General features: G+C 43.4%; 1 protein-coding gene across 3 annotated transcripts in view; it reads right to left on the bottom strand.

The window, feature by feature from the left end:
- GCC2 (GRIP and coiled-coil domain containing 2) overlaps positions 1-20,975 on the bottom strand; it is a 112,231-nt gene that overhangs the window by 41,471 nt on the left and 49,785 nt on the right. For all 3 annotated transcript variants that reach the window (XM_068268282.1, XM_068268280.1, XM_068268281.1), the window contains exons 8-10: positions 16,936-17,036; positions 14,506-14,604; positions 7,780-7,899 (exon numbers count right to left, since the gene is read on the bottom strand). In XM_068268282.1, the coding sequence (XP_068124383.1) occupies positions 7,780-7,899; positions 14,506-14,604; positions 16,936-17,036 (320 nt within the window). The remainder of the gene's footprint in view (positions 1-7,779; positions 7,900-14,505; positions 14,605-16,935; positions 17,037-20,975) is intronic.

Genomic DNA, 20,975 nt, shown 5'->3' with positions numbered 1-20,975 from the left:
TGCAGAGACAGGCACTGGCTGTGATGTTACATTTAACATGAAACTCACCTTTGCTAATAGATCATTCCAATGTATCTAAATATGATACAAAGTAAAGCAGAGCTTTTGGATCTGATTTTTAAAATGAAATGTGGGAAAATGTTTACACAGCTCTTAAATACTTAGAAGTTATTTGCACATTGTGGTTGTCACAATCCGCATCTGCTGGTGACATTATGAACTGTCTGCATGAACTTCCTTCATTTCACCAGTAGATGTCCTTGTTCTCCTCAGGGATCTTGTATCTTGAACTTCTCTCTGCCCACCAGCAGAGGGCTCACTCCTTCAGGAACTGTATGTTTCTACAGACTATTGATGGCAGGAGATCTAAACAGTCACCTGACCTTCCAGCATTAGTATTTAGCCAAGCCTGAACACCCACCCAGTTGCTAGCTCATTGTTCCCATGTCCTGGCTATCCTAGCCTGAGTTCCCTGTTCCTGATTTCAGTACCTGTTCCTGGTTGTCCTGTATCCCTGTGATCTGTTGCAACCCTTGTATGACCTTTTGCTTGCTATTTGACGATTCTTTGCCTAAGCGACTACTTATTTGTATGATCTCCTGGTTTGTGAACTCTGCCTGTTTTTGACTACCAAATTACATATTCCTTATGTCCTGCGTATTGTTGTATATATCTTGTATATATTATTCAGGTTCTGTGGTTGGTGTGCACACCATATCTATTCCCTTCATGTTATAAAAGTATATTCAAAAGCTACCTTTCTTTCACTGCATAACGAACCCTTTGCAGAATGATCCCTGTATGTACCCCAAAATGGTTGAGTATGTTACTGAATACACTTGTCTGCAAGTACACTGTTCATTATTGCTTTCTGTTTTACTGCTGTGCATGAGGTTAATGCACATTGCTGATTATAAGCCTTGTGTTTGCATTAGTTTATTAAACTCTTATTTTTTCACTTATTCCTGGTTTGGATATTTCAGTTCTTTCCTATACAGTGAAATTTTCTGCTCTTTTGCAGGTCTCGTGTATTGCCCACGTTGTCTCATGTGCAATGCATGAATCCTATGCAAATGTAACAGTGGTTCTAGAATACTTTGTTATTGATAGTTGACCTCTATGTAGGCAGCAACAGGAAACCTATTCATTCTTATCTCTTTTTAAAAACAAGTTACTAATAAGAATCAGGTTACACATGAAACATTTTTACATGCATTTTAACAAATAACTAGTATTAGTATAAGCATCTATATCTGTCTCCTATAGTCCCCAGCTCAGCAAAACTAACCCATTAAGAAGCAAAGATGTTCAATAATGGTTGCTCAAGACCACTTTTAGTGATTGCTTTTGGAGAAAGTTTAGGAATGATCACTGTACAGACATGCTTCTCGCCTCTTATCTGTCTATGAAGACCGGTGAAAGGATGAGAAGCAAGAAGTTCCTGACTGCAGTAACTTCAATAGCATAACTACACAGGTCAGTGTTGCTCACTAATGAATATCAACAATGCCATGCAACTCCTGCAAGTTTCACCCTACTATGACTATGGACTGTGGATATTCACTTTGGGTAATAAACATTTAGTGTTTGTAAAACAGCTGTGTACCACCCTCTTCATCATCTACCCCCACAATGGACACATGACTGCCACAGTTAGCCACTTAGTTTATTCTTGGGCTTTATGGAGGAAAATGAGGTCAGGTAGCTGCTCGCGCTCTCCAGCTCTGTAGTCCAGGACCATCTAAATCATGGAGCAGAACAGATTGCTGAAATGAGTAATTTTTTCAGAACAAAAACTGCATTTCACTTAAGATTGAAAGTTTGCTTAAAGTTCAACTTTAAATTTAAATCAGAAATGTTTTAAAGCAAAGAGCTAAGTGCCAAACTAGCACCAGCACTAACCAGAGGCTAGAAAATGTGTACTCAACTAGGAGGTTACCTAGTCATAGATTTTAGATAAAAAAGACACACCTTTGCATGTTTTCTGTGAAACCAACTGAGTGTGTTTTTAGCACTAAAGTTCCCTACACACACGCCAGATGAAACTCGGCTGAGGCAGCCAATAATGACCGCCTCTGTAGAGAATCCACCATGTGTATGGGAGCCAACGACCCCTCTTGACTTCTCAGTCAGTGATTTGTCCAGGCAGATAACTTCAGCTGAGTGACAACTAAGAGCAGTGCTCTCCCCACTTGCCTCGGCTGTCACATGACATAACTCCTCCCTACTGCACAGAACATTCTGCCCGCATGCAAGAAAGTGACGTGTCTGCAAAGCCACGGCCTTACAATGTCCAGATCCCCTTTGTGCGAGATTGATTGAGCGTGTGTACGGGCCTTAAAGTGAATCTAAGATGGCCCAGAATAAGTTTTATACAGTAGACGCGTACTGCACATGCGCAGTCTGGATGCACCCACCCTGTCACGCAGGCACAGAGCGCTCGGGGAGTGCGTGCAGCCGGACTGCGCCGACTGGCCAAATTACCAGGCCGAATTGCGGAAAACCAGGAGACGGAGGAAGACGGAGAGTGACCGATACGCCTGAAGGAGGCTGTAGGAAGCCACAGGTATCTATAAAACTTTTATTTTGTTTGGGCATCTCATGTTCCCTAAAGCAGTTAAATAAAGATATGTAATCATTAAAAATGTGATTTATGATTTCATGTGAAGTACAGTAGTGAACCAAAAAATGGTATGCACAGATTGGAGTTTGGCGTGTTTGTGAAGGAATGGGGCAGCTATAATTCCTGGAAAAGGAGAGTTGACAAACTTCCTCATCATTGCCTATAAACAGCTGTGTGTTGAAACTGTCCATTATATACATTTTACGACTACAGAATGGAAACAGGATGCGAAAAGAAACACAGTTCTACATCACAATTGTAAAGCTGGTTTCTGTTTTCAATTTCCAGTAAAATATTTAGAAAACGTATTTAGTTGAACTCCAAATTCAGCAAAACTGAGCTGGGAGTTTTGTCCACTTAGTAACTTTACTTGACTTTACTTAAACACAAATTCTTTAAAGCGGTATTGTCACCATAAAAATCTAATTTCAACAGCAACTGATCCGAGTATATTAAGTGATAAAGATGCTAATCCTGCATTCAAAACTTTTTCTGCTGTTATGGTTTGGAGTTATCACATACTTTAGGAGCACTGGCCCTAGTGCCAAACAGTGCCAAAAAGTTGAATGCTGGGAGTTCTTTTTATCTATAATATATTCCTCCTCTTCCATTTATTTCCCTGCCTAGCTGATCACTTGTGTTTATAAGCAAGGCTGAGGTGACTCAGTGATTGGATGTGTAAATAAAAAAAGACTCTGGGAGGAGGGCAGCTAATGAATACACAATGAGCAAGAGAAGGGAGGGGGAAAAACAAGAGTCAGGAAGGATATGATGTCACATTAGCTTGGCAAAATGGCCACTGCCTGCAATAGGATTTTCTGCTTTTCCTTTCTAAAATTCACAGGAATCATTACGTGGATAGCACAATACATCTGTTTTGTAAGTAGAAGTAGTATTTATCTACTTATATATGTGTTTTTTATTACTAGGTTAGCATGGGTGTCGCTTGTTCTTTAAGGGATTGTATATTTCAGCAGATGTGTTTTTAAATTTGCGTTTAGCACATTTTATATATGAAACCTTATGAATAAATGGATCATTTTAGCGTGAAAGCAATTTTAAAAATAAAAATAAGATCTTTAACTTGGTAGTGGGAAGTCCCTGAATAATCCACAGACTTCCCATAAGACCACCATTCTGGTATGGCTTCCTCCTAAACCTATTTTACTGAAGAGGATCGAATAAGCTCCTTCTGGCCGCACGCATACTGACTGGGCTTGCGTGCGTTAGGTCCATGCATACCTAGTAAAATGAAGCTGCCTCTGCATGGCTTTTTTCATCTGTGCATGAGAGGCTTTGTTCTCCTGTGTATATGTGGTCCTAACTTGCACATGCTCAGTCAGGAGGCACTCAACCGCAACCAGAAGCTCCAAGCCAGAAAAGGTTTATTTGACACACTCCAGTTGAAGATAAAGACCCTTCGCTGGAACGGTGGAGTGTAAGACGATATGGGAAGCCTCTGGACTATCCAGAGGTTACCCACTATTGAGGCCTATATCTAGTTTTTATTTTTAAAATCTCTTCAAGGGTACATTAACTGTAGCAGAAAATAGTTTATAACATTGCAAAAGTTAAGTCCCCAGACTTGGTGACTGATGATTGAGTATTCACTGTAGCCTATCTTTACTATAAAGTTGTTACACAACACCTTAAAATACATTTTCATGTGTGATATTTAAAATTTTCAAGTTAAAAAACAAAGCAAAAAACAAACAAACAAACAAAAAAAAAACTTTTATTTTTAGACTAAGCTAAATAAAGAAAGCAAGGTAGAAAAAAAATACATAATTAACTAAGACTTTTTATAGAATATATATATATATATATATATATATAGATAGATAGATAGATAGATAGATAGATAGATAGATAGATAGATAGATAGATAGATAGAGAGTACATTTTCATGCTTCAGCAACAGTCCACTGTTTGGATGGATGAAACAGTTTCCTATTTTTATTTTTGCACAGCCATATGCTTCTGTAGTCAGAGTTTAATTTCAATGAGACACTATTCACAGCTCATGTGCAAAGACAGCCAATTCAACTCCCTGTTCTAAAAACAGATACTGCAGCAAGGGAATTCATTAAATGTTTGCTGAAATCTTTTCAAGACAGACTACATATGCTACTTATGCTAGGGATACAGGGTACGACCCGGCAGAGATCGACTCCCGCCGCGTCCCCGCCGCCATCCAGATCGATTCCCGCTCGTCCCCACGGGTGCTTCCTTATCTTCCGCGCCACTCCCCGCTATTGTCCGCCCGCGGGGGATTGAGTGAGGTCATCGGACCTGTCGTAAATTATCAATCGAGCCATCAGCGGCTCGATTGATAAGGGGGAAAAGATACCGTGTATCCCCAGCATAAGGGGTTTTTAAAATGTACTTTATTACCTTGATGAACCTGAGACCGGCCAGTGCACACCAAAAGCTTCTAGCAGATCTGCAAAACGCTAGAGGCTTTTGAAGCAGATTTCAGAGCGATTCTATGCATGTGGAGAGAGTTTTTTCTAAACATGCCTAGCGTTTTTGGAGCGTTTTTGTGTAGCAGATTTCAAATATTGTTACAGTAAAGCTGTTACTGAACAGCTACTGTAACAAACGCCTGGAAAACCGCTCTGATCTAGCGCTTTTCAGAACGGTTTTCCACTTTCCTATACTTTAACATTGAGGCAGAAACGCCTCAGAAATGTAAAAAATGCTGCAGTCCCCGAGTTTGCGTTTGTGGAAAAAACGAACCGCTCTGATGTGCACCATCCCATTCACTTTCATTAGCCAAGCGGTTTTCCCCCTGCAAGCGTTTTAAAAAACGCTCGAGAACCGCTCTGGTGTGCACCAGCCCACCAGGGATATAAGCCCTTATTTGCAGAATTTCAACAGGGGACATCAGTGGACTGAGGGCACTGAGAGAGGACCAGGAAGGCTCTAAAGCCGCATCTACACGCGTAGTGCGGCCGCGATATTCCTTATCAATCGAGCCGCTGATGCGGCTCGATTGATAAGATCCGACAGGATGGATCTCCACACCGCCGATCCCCTGCTTGCTCCCCGCGAGGGGACAATGGCAGGGAATCGAGCGGAAGATAAGCAGGGACGAGCGGGGAATCGAAAGCGGCGCACGCGCGGCGGGCGGGGACGCGGAAGAATCGGGCCGCCGGATTGCAGCCTCATCTACCCGTGTAGATGAGGCTTAAGAGATCTACAGCCTTCCCCCTCTATAGGCTGAGTATCTAACTTTTTTTTCTTTTAGAGTGGCTTCAGTAATGCTTTACAGTAAACCTGATACATACCGTATTTCGCGCCGTATAAGACGCTCCGGAATATAAGACGCACCCAGGTTTAGAGGGCAAAAACCAGGGAAAAAAATATAAACTTAACCTGGTCTGTCCACATTCCAGGAGCGTCTTATAGAGGTTCTCACCCAATGACTGTGTCCCCTATCTGATCCTATTGTGTCACCCCCAGTGTCTATCACTCCCCTGTGTATGCTGCGCTGCCCCACATGTTCCTCTTGCCCCTCCATGTATGCTGTGCTGCCCCCTCCATGTATGCGGTGCTGCCCCCTCCATGTATGCTGTGCTGCCCCCTCCATGTATGCTGTGCTGCCCCCTCCATGTATGCGGTGCTGCCCCCTCCATGTATGCGGTGCTGCCCCCTCCATGTATGCTGTGCTGCCCCCTCCATGTATGCTGTGCTGCCCCCTCCATGTATGCTGTGCTGCCCCCTCCATGTATGCGGTGCTGCCCCCTCCATGTATGCTGTGCTGCCCCCTCCATGTATGCAGTGCTGCCCCCTCCATGTAATGCTGTGCTGCCCCCTCCATGTAATGCTCTGCTGCCCGCTCCATGTATGCTGTGCAGCTTCCTCCATGTATGCTACTGTCCCCTCCATGTATACTGCTGTCCCCTCCATGTATACTGCACTGCCCAACCCACGCCCACGTAAATGCTGCGCTGCCCCGTATGCCCACATGTTTCCCTGCCCCCCTCCCATAAGGATAAAGTATCGGCAGTAGCCCCAGCAATGTATTCGGCGCTGCCCCCTCCCCGCGTGAATGCTGCACTGCCCCCCCTGTAAAAGGATAAAGTATCGGCAGAAGCGGCTCACCTCCTTCAAAGTTCCCGCAGTGACAGCTGACCTCGTGTGTCCTGCGTGGCTCCCCGTAGTGAAAGTTTCTGCTGTTCGCGTCATCAGCAGAAACTTTCACTACGGGGAGCCACGCAGGACACACGAGGTCAGCTGTCACTGCGGGAACTTTGAAGGAGGTGAGCCGCTTCTGCCGATACTTTATCCTTTTACAGGGGGGGCAGCGCAGCATTCACGCGGGGAGGGGGCAGCGCCGAATACATTGACGGGGCTACTGCCGATACTTTATCCTTATGGGAGGGGGGCAGGGAAACGTGGACATACGGGGCAGCGCAGCCTACACGCGGGGAGGGGGCAGCGCAGTATACATGAAGTAACATACCGGCAGGCATCCCTGGGGGACAGCTCAGCATACACAGGATCAAGGCAGGGAATCCCCGATGTGTACCGGCGGGTCGGCGGTTCATTACGGCGGGCGTTCGTTAGTCTGGGATTCCCTGCCTTCGCCGTATAAGACGCAGGGACTTTTTCTCCCCATTTTTGGGGGAGAAAAAGTGCGTCTTATACGACGGAAAATACGGTACATGGGGCTTCCTCCAACCCCCTCAGACCTGATTGCTCCCACACCACCATCCTCTGCTGCGTGCAGTCTCCGCCACTGGCCCTGGTAAGTTGTCCAGTCAGCGCAGGCGGGCTGTGCACACTCCCTGTCTTGCTCCCATGGCCAGGAGCATTCTGCAGCCACAGAACCCAAATACGCCTACCCAGTATGCCCCGGACCAGAGGACTTTCCACTGATGTCCCCTGTTGAAATTCCACACCTTTGGGAGTCCTCAGAAGACATGCACCCCCTCATGCACAGGACACAGAGACGTCTGAAGGCATATTTTACCAGTTGAAAAAAAAAAAAAGATGTAGATCATTAGGGTTATTGACGAATTACTGGGAGGAACATGAAATGTGAAAAATTGCTCTGGTTTTTATGAGAAAATAAACTGTGGGGAGGAAGTAGTTAAGTAATAACAACTAAAACACAGTACAGCTTTTATAAAACCAAAACGTGAACATACCTCCATAACAGCAGCACGTAATTGTCGTGAGAGTTCTTCCAGCTTGTGTTCTGTCGCATTAGCCTGCTCCTTCGCCTTTTCCAACAACTCTGCTTGTTTATCGTACTCCACCAAAAGATTCTGCAACCCAAAATTAACCACTTAAGGACTGCAGTCATAAAACCCCTTAAGGACCAGAGCCTTTTTTTCCATTCAGACCACTGCAGCTTTAACGGTTTATTGCTCAGTCATACAACCTACCACCTAAATTAATTTTACCTCCTTTTCTTGTCACTAATACAGCTTTCTTTTGGTGCTATTTGATTGCTGCTGCGAGTTTTACTTTTTATTATATTCATCAAAAAAAAGACATGAATTTTGTCAAAAAATGACTTTTTTTACTTTCTGTGCTGACATTTTTCAAATAAAGTAAAATTTCCTATACATTTGAGCGCGAAAGTTATTCTGCTACATGTCTTTGATTAAAAAAAACCATTCAGTGTATATTTATTGGTTTGGGTAAAAGTTATAGCGTTTACAAACTATGGTGCCAAAAGTGAATTTTCCCATTTTGAAGCATCTCCGACTTTTCTGAGCATCTGTCATGTTTCATGAGGGGCTAGAATTGCAGGATAGTATAAATACCCCCCAAATGACCCCATTTTGGAAAGAAGACATCCCAAAGTATTCACTAAGAGGCATGGTGAGTTCATAGAAGATTTTATTTTTTGTCACAAGTTAGCGGAAAATGACACTTTGTGACAAAAAAAAGGGGAAAAAAAAGGGGAAAAAAATGAAATCTGCCACAGACTCACTATGCTCCTCTCTGAATACCTTGAAGTGTCTACTTTCCAAAATGGGGTCATTTGTGGGGTGTGTTTACTGTCCTGGCATTTTGGGGGGTGCTAAATTGTAAGCACCCCTGTAAAGCCTAAAGGTGCTCATTGGACTTAGGGCCCCTTAGCGCAGTTAGGCTGCAAAAAAGTGCCACACATGTGGTATTGCCGTACTCAGGAGAAGTAGTATAATGTGGTTTGGGGTGTATTTTTACACATACCCATGCTGGGTGGGAGAAATATCTCTGTAAATGACAATTTTTTGATTTTTATTACACACAATTGTCCATTTCCAGAGATATTTCTCCCACTCAGCATGGGTATGTGTAAAAATACACCCCAAAACACATTATACTACTTCTCCTGAGTACGGCAATACCACATGTGTGGCACTTTTTTGCACCATAACTGCGCTAAGGGGCCCAAAGTCCAATGAGTACCTTTAGGATTTCACAGGTCATTTTGCGACATTTGGTTTCAAGACTACTCCTCACGGTTTAGGGCCCCTAAAATGCCAGGACAGTATAGGAACCCCACAAATGACCCCATTTTAGAAAGAAGACACCCCAAGGTATTCCGTTAGGAGTATGGTGGGTTCATAGAAGATTTTATTTTTTGTCACAAGAAAGCGGAAATTGATTTTAATTGTTTTTTTCACAAAGTGTCATTTTCCGCTAACTTGTGACAAAAAATAAAATCTTCTATGAACTCACCATGCCTCTCAGTGAATACTTTGGGATGTCTTCTTTCCAAAATGGGGTCATTTGGGGGTATTTATACTATCCTGGAATTTTAGCACCTCATGAATCTTCTATGAACTCACCATACTCCTAACGGAATACCTTGGGGTGTCTTCTTTCTAAAATGGGGTCATTTGTGGAGTTCCTATACTGCCCTGACATTTTAGGGGCCCTAAACCGTGAGGAGTAGTCTTGAAACCAAATGTCGCACAATGACCTGTGAAATCCTAAAGGTACTCATTGGACTTTGGGCCCCTTAGCGCAGTTAGGGTGCAAAAAAGTGCCACACATGTGGTATCGCCGTACTCAGAAGAAGTAGTATAATGTGTTTTGGGGTGTATTTTTACACATACCCATGCTGAGTGGGAGAAAGATCTCTGTAAATGTCATTTACAGAGATATTTCCCCCACCCAGCATGAGTATGTGTAAAAATACACCCCAAAACACATTATACTACTTCTCCTGAGTACGGCGATACGACATGTGACACTTTTTTGCAGCCTAGGTGCGCTAAGGGGCCCAAGGTCCTATTCACAGGTCATTTTGAGGCATTTGTTTTCTAGACTACTCCTCACGGTTTAGGGCCCCTAAAATGCCAGGGCAGTATAGGAACCCCACAAGTGACCACATTTTAGAAAGAAGACACCTCAAGGAATTCCGTTAGGTGTATGGCGAGTTCATAGAAGATTTTATTTTTTGTCACAAGTTAGTGAAAAATGACACTTTGTGAATAAAACAATAAAAATCAATTTCCGCTAACTTTTGACAAAAAATAAAATCTTCTATGAACTAGTCATACACCTAACAGAATACCTTGGGGTGTCTTATTTCTAAAATGGGGTCACTTGTGGGGTTCCTATACCGCCCTAGCATTTTACGGGCCCAAAACCGTGAGTAGTCTGGAAACCAAATATCTCAAAATGACTGTTCAGGCGTATAAGCATCTGCAAATTTTGATGACAGGTGGCCTATGAGGGGGCGAATTTTGTGGAACCGGTCATAAGCAGGGTGGCCTTTTAGATGACAGGTTGTATTGGGCCTGATCTGATGGATAGGAGTGCTAGGGGGGTGACAGGAGGTGATTGATGGGTGTCTCAGGGGGTGGTTAGAGGGGAAAATAGATGCAATCAATGCACTGGGGAGGTGATCGAAAGGGGGTCTGAGGGGAAACTAAGGGTTTGGCCGAGTAATCAGGAGCCCACACGGGGCAAATTAGGGCCTGATTTGATGGGTAGGTGTGTTAGGGGGTGACAGGTGGTGAGATGAGGTGATTGATGGGTGTCTCAAGGTGTGATTAGTGGGGGGAATAGATGCAAGCAATGCACTGGCGAGGTGATCAGGGCTGGGGTCTGAGGGCGTTGTGAGGGTGTGGGCGGGTGATTGGGTGCCCTAGGGGCAGATAGGGGTCTAATCTGATGGGTAGTAGTGACAGGTGGTGACAGGGGGTGATTGATGGGTAATTAGTGGGTGTTTAGAGGAGAGAACAGATGTAAACAGTGCACTTGGGAGGTGATCTGACGTCGGGTCTGCAGGCGATCTAATGGTGTGGGTGGGTGATCAGATTGCCCGCAAGGGGCAGGTTAGGGGCTGATTGATGGGTGGCAGTGACAGGGGGTGATTGATGGGTGGCAGTGACAGGGGGTGATTGATAGGTGATTGACAGGTGATCAGTGGGTTATTACAGGGAAGAACAGATGTAAATAATGCAGTGGCGAATTGATAAGGGGGGGTCTGAGGGAAATCTGAGCGTGTGGGCGGGTGATTGGGTGCCCGCAAGGGGCAGATTAGGGTCTAATCTGATGGGTACCAGTGACAGGTGGTGATAGGGGGAGATTGATGGGTAATTAGTGGGAGTTTAGAGGAGAGAACAGATGTAAACAGTGCACTTGGGAGGTGATCTGACGTCGGGTCCGCAGGCGATCTAATGGTGTGGGTGGGTGATCAGATTGCCCGCAAGGGGCAGGTTAGGGGCTGATTGATGGGTGGCAGTGACGGGGTGATTGATGGGTGATTGACAGGTGATTGACAGGTGATCAGAGGGGATAGATGCATACAGTACACAGGGGGGGGGGGGTCTAGGGAGAATCTGAGGGGTGGGGGGGTGATCAGGAGTCCCCAGGGGGCAGTTTAGGGACTAAAAAAAAAAATAGCGTTGACAGATAGTGACAGGGAGTGATTGATGGGTGATTAGGGGGGTGATTGTGTGCAAACAGTGGTCTGGGGGTGGGCAATCGGTGGGGGGGGGGGGGCAGATCAGTGTGTTTGGGTGCAGACTAGGGTGGCTTCAGTCTGCCCTGGTGATCCCGCGGACACTGGGACCACCAGGGCAGGAGGCAGCCTGTATAATACACTTTGTAAACATTACAAAGCGTACTATACGCTTCCTATCCGGCGATCGTCGGGTTAACAACCCGCCGGCGCTTCCGATTGGTCGGCGGGTTTACGCCGCGGGTGGGCGGAGCCTATTGCCGGTGGATGCGCGCGCATCCCAGCGCGCGACCCCCGGCAAAACGGTGCCCCAGGACCTGACACCATTCTGCGTTACGTGGTCCTGGGGCTGCCACTTTGCCGCCACCAATATGAAGTAGGCGGTCGGCAAGTGGTTAACACACACAAAAAAAAATAAAATATATGGTGCTTTGGTAGTCAGAAGAGCAGGCCTGATCCAACTAAGATGAAGATACACAAACATTGAATTTTAGCCCCCTGCCCTCGCCACAACCACCTGCAGCAAAGTAACCTTGTCCCAAATTCAATTCAGTCTATAAAATATTAACTTAGCAGGCAGGGCAGTTGTTAATTTGAAGCCTTGGTTTAGATATTTTAAAGACCTGGGGACTAACATACCAGAAGGTATGAAGGTGGTTCAGAAGGCTCTGGTGGGGAACATGGCAGGAGTTCCACTTTTAATTTATTCATAGAGCAAAATATGCCTTTAACAAAATATACCAACCCCCACCACACTATTTGCCAAAAATGTTTCCAAACTATCACCTCAACAATGATGACCTCTTTCATTGCGTGTGGAAGTTCCCCCATATTAAGACTTCCTAAACCAGAGCACTGAGTCAAATTTAAAAAGGTTTGCAGGGTCAAACTGAATTCTTTTAAACGTCTTTAACAAGGACTTACTGACCCATCCACACTCATCACACAGCAGGGAAAGACAGCGGTCACCTCATAGGCATTGTTTCAAAGAAAAAAACAAAAACGTCATCTTTACTCGAGTGTCCCAACTGTTTTCTGGTAAAGGTGCAACTGGTGCATTTATTCAACCAAGATAGGATGGACACGAACAAGGAAAAGAGATAGAATTGCTTTTTCGAGCAAAGAAAAAAAAATCAATTTCATGAACCATTTCAAATACACCGGCTGTTATAATATGCCACAACTACAGGACAATTAAGTGGTTTAGGCATCTCCAAATTTTTTAAGACACAGGTTGTTACGATAGAGTTGTTCGGTAGTAATCTTGATGAGTTCAAGTTCTTCAAATTTGAAACCCCTTTCTGAATTCTTCTGATCAGGACCTGCATGCAGAAATTAGCAGTGGGTGTCAACTCACCCTTGATGCCGCCTCTGGCTGCTGCACTCTAGTTCTCAGATACATCCTTCAGAAGCCAGAAGGAGGTAGTATTGGAGTGATATGAAATGCAACTTCGAGTGCAGCGGCCACAAGGGTGAGCTAACAGACACCTGCCGCTGTTAGCATGCAGGTTCTGACCAAAAGAATTCAGAATGAGGCTCTGAATACAAAAGAACCTGAACGTGTCAACAATATTTGATAGCAGAAATGACAGAAGGGGGGGGGGGGGGGGGGGTTGTTTTTTTCTTTTGGCCCATTTGTGAGAGAGAAATATGTATTTTTGTGTCCTAACAAGTATGTTTGACCTACAATTATGGTGTTGCTTTATGGTAAATTCTACTAAAAAAAAAAAAAAAGAAAGATACCCATACATGATATTTTGTTTGAATGAAACAACCAATCTGTATATTTCATTACCAGAATCAAAGCTCTTTTTGCACTATTTTTTTTCCAGGACACATTGTTTCTGTTCAAGGGGGGAGTGTCACATGGACAGGTCAATATGCCCAACAGCGAAGGGAGAAATTATATAGAAACACAAATGCTCATTTATCAGGCTTAGAAAACCTTTAAAGTGACAATGTGACAAAAAATTGTCTAGTTACGTAAAAATGTAGAGACATGATAAGTATTAATGAGCTTTCCTCATCACGCACGTTTTCTTTTCCTGTGGCCTATAAGCTTTTAAGTCCATGGTGGAAGTCTATGACTTCTCAATTTTGCAAGAGGAAGTGGAGGTGTGAGTTTTTATTCACCAAGTACAACTGGGTCATGCCCAGAATTGATTTTGGCACTTACAGGGGACCAACAGTACTCAACGTAGGAGTAAGACAGTACTCTGTAAACACCACTTCCTCAGTGATGTGAGAATGACTGTTGGTTCCCTTAAAAGGTCTGTCCAGTTTGCAACTGTTATTTGTACAGTGTTGGTTTGAAAAGTATACCTGAACTGATAATAGGGTTTACATTTTGTTAATTAGGTTTAGTATGCAGTGCTTTGACATATGTCACAGCACCATCCAATGCCCCCAGGGGTCCATGCACTACCATGCGAAATATATGGGTGGGGAGGAAGTGGCAGTTATTTTTACCCACCCAGTCCATCCCTAAGAATGCCTCTTTCACCACTGATCATGCCCACTCCTCTTACAAGTGTGTACCAGTTTGGGGGTACTTTAAGCAAGGAATATAACTGCTTGCATCCATGAAAAATACTTTCCATAGATTAGAGGCAACTGGGTTTCTTGAAGACCAATATCAACCTGTTATTTTATGATCTATATGAAGAACTTAAAGTGTACCAGAGTTGTAGAAAAGAAAATGAATATTTAGAAGTCAGATATTTAAAAAAAGTATATATAAAAAAAAAAATGGATAATGGACAACTGCTAATGCTTATTATCACTCACTGTATCGGCATATGTTTTTATATTACCAGGCACATTTTTTACAGAGTAAAATGAGACAGTGCTCAGTTTCTTTGGGAGAAACTTTGAAACAAAATTACAAATATTCAAAATAAATGTTATTCTTCTTATGAATATCATTTAATTTCTTAGTTACAAAATACAAAAACTATTATACCTGATAATTTTCTGCCCCCTGAACAAGATCCTTCATCGAAGATTGTAGCTGGTCCTTTTCAGCTCTCACCCGTTCGAACTCTTTTTTTATTGACTGGACCTAGTAAGAAAACAATACTGGTAAATTATAGAAAGCCCAAAATGACAATGGCTTAACTTGACATGGACACTGTATTACACATGTTCCTTGAGTGATTCAGGAGATAGAAATGGAGTAAGCAGTCCCGCTGGCAGAACAATCATCCAGAGTACATATAAACTAGCGTCATCTAGTCAGCTGTGTCTGTAATTTACTCTGGGTTTTTTAAAGAATTTGTTGGAATTACCTTGAAAACACCTAGTAATGGACCAAATGCACTGCAAACATTCCTAAGGTATAAGAATAAACACTCAGCAGTTGTTGCCAATTTTTATTCACACAGTTTAACCCTGTTTTAAAGGAGCGTTACCGTGTTTTTTTTAGTGCACCTCTGTTTACATCATTCTGTCTTCTCTACATGGGGCAACTGAATAATATAAAAGGGTGTAGGTCCACTCTAGGGATTTTCGCACCATTACCAGGATACATTTATCAACTAGATTCATATTTTTTGCAATTAATCAGAACCACAAGTCTATGTGCACATAAAACTGTTAAAGTGAAAGTAATCCCTGTCCTTGCAACGTGATGGTGTGTTGCATGATGGAGCAGCTTTCGGTGGGCATGGTAGGGAGGAGAAAAATGCGCTCAGCCAAGATAATGCAGCACTATACTGTAAACGCTAGATCCTTGGCCAAGACAGCTGCGAATAGTAGCTTTTACAGAGTGTATCATAGCATATGATGGCCTAAAGTGAAGTGCCCTAACCCCCCCCCCCCCCCCACCACCACCATATACAGCGGGATGCGAAAGTTTGGGCAACCTTGTTAATCGGCATGATTTTCCTGTATAAACCGTTGGTTGTTACAATAAAAAAAAGTCAGTTAAATATATCATATAGGAGACACACACACAGTGATATTTGAGAAGTGAAATGAAGTTTATTGGACTTACGGAAGGTGCGCAATAATTGTTTAAATAAAATTAGGCAGGTGCATAAATTTGTCATTTTATGGATTCCAAAACCTTTAGAACTACCGTAATTATTGGAACTCAAATTGGCTTGGTAAGCTCAGTGATCCCTGACCTACATACACAAGTGAATCCAATTATGATAAAGCGTATTTAAGGGGGTCAATTGTAAGTTTCCCTCCTCTTTTTAATTTTCTCTGAAGAGTAGCAACATGGGGGGAAATGGAAGACCACAGGCTCAGTTCAAGTTAAGGCTTGTAGTGGCAGACCAAGAAAAATCTCGGATAGACAGAAGCGACGAATTGTGAGAACAGTCAGAGTCAACCCACAGACCAGCACCAAAGACCTACAACATCATCTTGCTGCAGATGGAGTCACTGCATCGTTTAACCATTTGGAGCACTTTACACAAGGCAATGCTGAATGCAGAGGAAGCCTTTTCTCCGCCCACAGCACAAACAGAGCAGCTTGACATATGCTAAAGCACATTTGGACAAGCCAGCTTCATTTTGGAATAAGGTGCTGTGGACTGATGAAACTAAAATGAAGTTATTTGGGCATAACAAGAAGCGTTAAGAATGGAGGAAAAAGAACACAGCATTCCAAGAAAAACACCTGCTACCTACAGTCAAATATGGTGGTGGTTCCATCATGCTGTGGGGCTGTGTGGCCAGTGCAGGGACTGGGAATCTTGTCTAAGTTGAGGGACGCATGGATTCTACTCAGTATCAGCAGATTCTGCAGACCAATGTCCAGGAATCAGTGACAAAGCTGAAGCTTTCGGGGATGGATCTTTCAACAAGACAACGACCCTAAACACTGCTCAAAATCCACTAAGGCATTCATGCAGAGGAACAAGTACAACATTCTGGAAACCCCATCTCAGTCCCCAGACTCAGTTTGAAAATCTGTGGTGTGAGTTAAAGAGAGCTGTACATGCTCGGAAGCGATCAAACCTGAATGAACTACAGATGTTTTGTTAAGTGGAATGGTCCCAAATACCTTCACCCAAACTCTCATTGGAACCTACAGGAAGCGTTTAAAGGCTTTAAATTCTGCGAAAGGAGGCTCTACATAATATTGATTTCAATTATGTTTTTGTGGTGCCCAAATTTATGAACCTGCCTAATTTTATTTAAACAATTATTGCACACTTTCTGCAAATTCAATAAACTTCATTTCACTTCTCAAATATCACTGTGTGTGTCTCCTATATGATATATTTAACTGACATTTTTTATATCGTAACAACCAATGATTTATACAGGAAAATCATGACAATTAACAAGATTGCCCAAACGTTCGCATTCCATTGTGTTTTGAAAACATTTACATTCAACTCCAAAATAACTCCAGCAAGCACTGATGTAAGAGCTATACCTCTTTTTTATTTGCATCCAGTTCTCGCTTTGCTTTAACAGCAACTGCTTTAATCTTGTTACATTTTTCTTCTCTCTCTTTGCATTCAGTCTCTAGAGAAGCTGCAACACATAAAAAATCAAGTTCTTAATCTATTACAAATAAAATTCCTTCAGATGTGTTGTATGGTAAATTATAGTGCCACACAATTAAGAATAGTCATCTAAGAAGAACATAGAGTTTAAAGCAAGTCTGAAGCGATTTTTAAAATAAAAAACAGATACTCACCTAAGGAGAGGGAAGACTCTGGGTCCTATACAGCCTTCCTGTTCTCCTGCCGGTCTCCTCGTTCTCTGCAGGCTGCTCGGTTTCGAAACTTCCACGGAGGGAGACTTCGGCAGTGGAAGCTCGTGCTTCAGAATACGGGCCACTCTGTGCTGCGCAGGCGTGAGTGTGGTAGAGAGGGCGCTCTCAAGTGCACAGTACGGAGCGGCCCCTATTTGGAAGCACGATTTTTCAAAATCGCAGTAAAACGGTTCATGTAGATTTTGCTTTGATTCTCATTCAAGTGAAAGGGAGAGCGTTTGTAAAATGCAAAAGGCTGAGAATTTATGGAACCACTTTTTGCTCAGAAATTCAACAGAAATTGAACACCAGGGAGGTTAAAGAGGAACTTAAAGAGAACCTGAACTGAAAATAAAAAGTCAAAATAACCATACACAGGTCATACTTACCTCCTGTGTAATGTACTCCTCAATCTCTTTCTCCTCTCCTGCGTCCCATTTGTCCACTGTGATCAATGGATTTTTCCATCCTCCATTTTAAAAATGGCTTTTACCCCCTAACAGCTTCCTGGTCAGCACACTGTTAAACTGTAATATCACCACCTGAGCCATATGGAAACATGGACATTACCTTGCACAGTTTTAACTGACAGCTGCTGATATATAACTGACAGCAACTGGTATATTTCAGTTCTGACAAAATATTGTCAGAACTGGTAGGGATCACTGTAAGAAGGAAATGGTGAGCCTCTGAGAGGAACTGATGGTGAGGTTAGTATGTAATATTCATTTGCTGGTACTTCATGTGTTTATTTGAAATAATTTTCCTCACTTCAGGGTCCCTTTAAGTGAAAAGGTGGGAAAAATAAATCAAGCCATTGCAAAGTGAGAAGTTAACAAATAGAAGAGGTATCAAGAAACGATTGATATTGGCCATGTAATTTGTTCATGTTGTTTGATCCACAATCAGCTTGCATGTTATCTTTACTACTGGCAGACATGGAAAAAAAAAAAAAAAAAAAAAAAAAAAAAAGACAGCAGCAACTACTACAGGCATACATAAAAAAAAATACCAGACAGCACTAACTGCCAGTATCTATAACCACACCCCCAACAATGCAATAAGCTAAAGGCCCTTTTCCATTGGCGAAGTGATGCGAATGCGGCTACTTCGCAGCATCGCATCACTTCCGCTTGCATTTGCGTTACTTCTTCATCTCCCGATGTGGAAGTGAATGGAGGAGACGGGATGCAAATGCGACCATGCGCGAGATTCTCGGATCACTCTGCAGCCGTCCGCATAACCTGCATGCAATGGAAACTGTTCCATTGCCATGCATTGGTTTCAGTTCGGACACGGTGCGATGCGTCTATATAGCTGCATAGCCCCATGTGTAGTGGAAACAGGCCCTTAAAGGTTGTTTTTTTTGTGTTAATAGTTTTTATTCAAGTTTTAAACACTTCAAACTTATAAAGCATATACATTGTCTTTATTTAGAAGTACATAGGATAAAGACAGATACAAAGCAAGCTTCTAGAGCCAACATGTTTAGTATTTATCAACAAATGAACCCAAGGTTGGCTTATGCCAATGAGGAGGGAAAAGAAAACCCTCCTGGGATTATTCAATAAGGTGAATGCAACTCCTTATGGGAGAAAGAAGGAGGTAAGTATAGAAGAGATAAACTATATAACGAACACAAGTTTAGTAACTACAAACATGAGCAACACGTATTTTGATACATTTGCAACTATTTGAATTGGGGTTGTTAAAGGGAAGGGAGATCATCTGAGATTAGTCACAGAGGACCATGTCTACACAATTCTATGACTTGGACTTGCGACTAAGGAGGATGGTCAATCAGAAGCAAAGAGGGGGGTGAGGTGAATGGGGAAGGGTAACGGAGGATGGGGCCGATCTGGCAAAACTACACAGTTGCTAATCCACAGTGTGGTCTCAAAATGACAACGTTAATGCAGAAGGGAGGCCCAATCAAATTTCCATAGGTCTTTCCATATATTTTGATTCTGTTTAGTTTTAATGAGATGTTCCATTTTAAGATTTTGATCCACCAAGTTTAAGATTTGCGACAATGAGGTAGTGTGGGGTTGGTTCCAATTGGAAACTAGGGACTGTCTGGCAGCAGATATCACATGTGTGGCGGCAAGACGTAATTCTGGTGAAATCTTTTCAATGCCTATATGGAATAATGCTAATTTGGGGGTTATCCGGATTGTTGAACCCAAAAGAGCGGATAGGATTTTCTCTGTATGGCTACAGAGAGGGGTAACTAAAGGGCAAGACCATAATAGGTGACATAGGTTGTTTTTTAATAGTTATGCATATGCACAAAAGAAGGTACTGGTTGTTTGGCTGTTGGAAACAGCTGCCATTTCCCACAATCCAACAACGCTCACAGACAGGAAACTGTGCGAGGGGCTTCACCGCAATATCAGCCATACAGACTCCTCTGATGATCTATTCAAGAAAAGGCAAAGATTTCTCATGGCAAAAAGGGTATCAGCTACTGATTGGTTACAATTCCTCTATACTAGAATAACAATGAAAAAAAAAAGAGTGGGAGAGCTTAAAGGCTACTGAAGTGAGAAGGATATGAAGGCTGCCGTTTTTAGTTCATTTTACCAATACTAGTTGCCTGGCTATCCTGCTGATCCTCTGCTTCCAATAATTTTAGCCACAGGCCCCAAACAAGCATATGCAGATCAGGTGTTTCTGACATAATTGTAAGATCTGACAAGATTAACCACATGCTTGTTGCTGGTGTTATTCAAGGAACACTATTGATTAACCATTTGAGGACCCACCCTTTACCCCCCTTAAGGACCAGCATTGAATTCTGTGATCTGTGCTGGGTGGGCTCTACAGCCCCCAGCACAGATCACAACACCAGGCAGAGAGATCAGATCACCCCCTTTTTTCCCCACTAGGGGGATGATGTGCTGGGGGGGTCCGATCTCTCCTGCCTGCGTGTGGCTGGCGAGGGGGGGGAGCACCTCAAAGCCCCCCTCCGCGACGAAATTCCGCTTCCCCCTCTCCTACCTGGCCCCCTGGTGATCGGGGCTGCACAGGACGCTATCCGTCCTGTGCAGCCTGTGACAGGATGTCCCCTGTCACATGGCGGCGATCCCCGGCCGCTGATTGGCCAGGGATCGCCGATCTGCCTTACGGCGCTGCTGCGCAGCAGCGCTGTACAATGTAAACAAAGCGGATTATTTCCGCTTGTGTTTACATTTAGCCTGCGAGCCGCGATCGGCAGCCCGCAGGCTATTCACGGAGCCCCCCCGCCGTGAATTGACAGGAAGCAGCCGCTCGCGCGAGCGGCTGCTTCCTGATTAATTAGCCTGCAGCCGGCGACGCAGAACTGCGTCGCTGGTCCTGCAGCTGCCACTTTGCCGACGCGCGGTATGAGTGCGCGGTCGGCAAGTGGTTAACATGTTTTTTTTCAATTGAGAAAGGAAATGTTTGGGAAGTGGTGCTAAGTGCTGGTGAATACATTTGAATACTTATCTCTTTGTTTACGGTTATCTAATTCCTTTCACACTTTTCTGAAGGCATTTCTGAGGGCAGTGTGAATCATGAGGGGAGGAAGAATTCCATCACACTTCATCTGTTAATCCTGTGCGTGTCTGAGAGAAAGCTCTTCCTGTCTCTGGCTGAGCTCTCTGCATACAGCAGAGGAAATGTATCTTACGTGCAACATAAACGTTTGTAATTGTGTGTGAAACCTGACAGGCTTTTCACATAACTCTGCTTTA

The sequence above is a fragment of the Hyperolius riggenbachi genome, chromosome 2 (genome assembly GCF_040937935.1).
Source record: "Hyperolius riggenbachi isolate aHypRig1 chromosome 2, aHypRig1.pri, whole genome shotgun sequence".
Taxonomy (NCBI): Eukaryota; Metazoa; Chordata; class Amphibia; order Anura; family Hyperoliidae; genus Hyperolius; species Hyperolius riggenbachi.
This window is presented reverse-complemented; position numbering and strand designations above follow the sequence as displayed.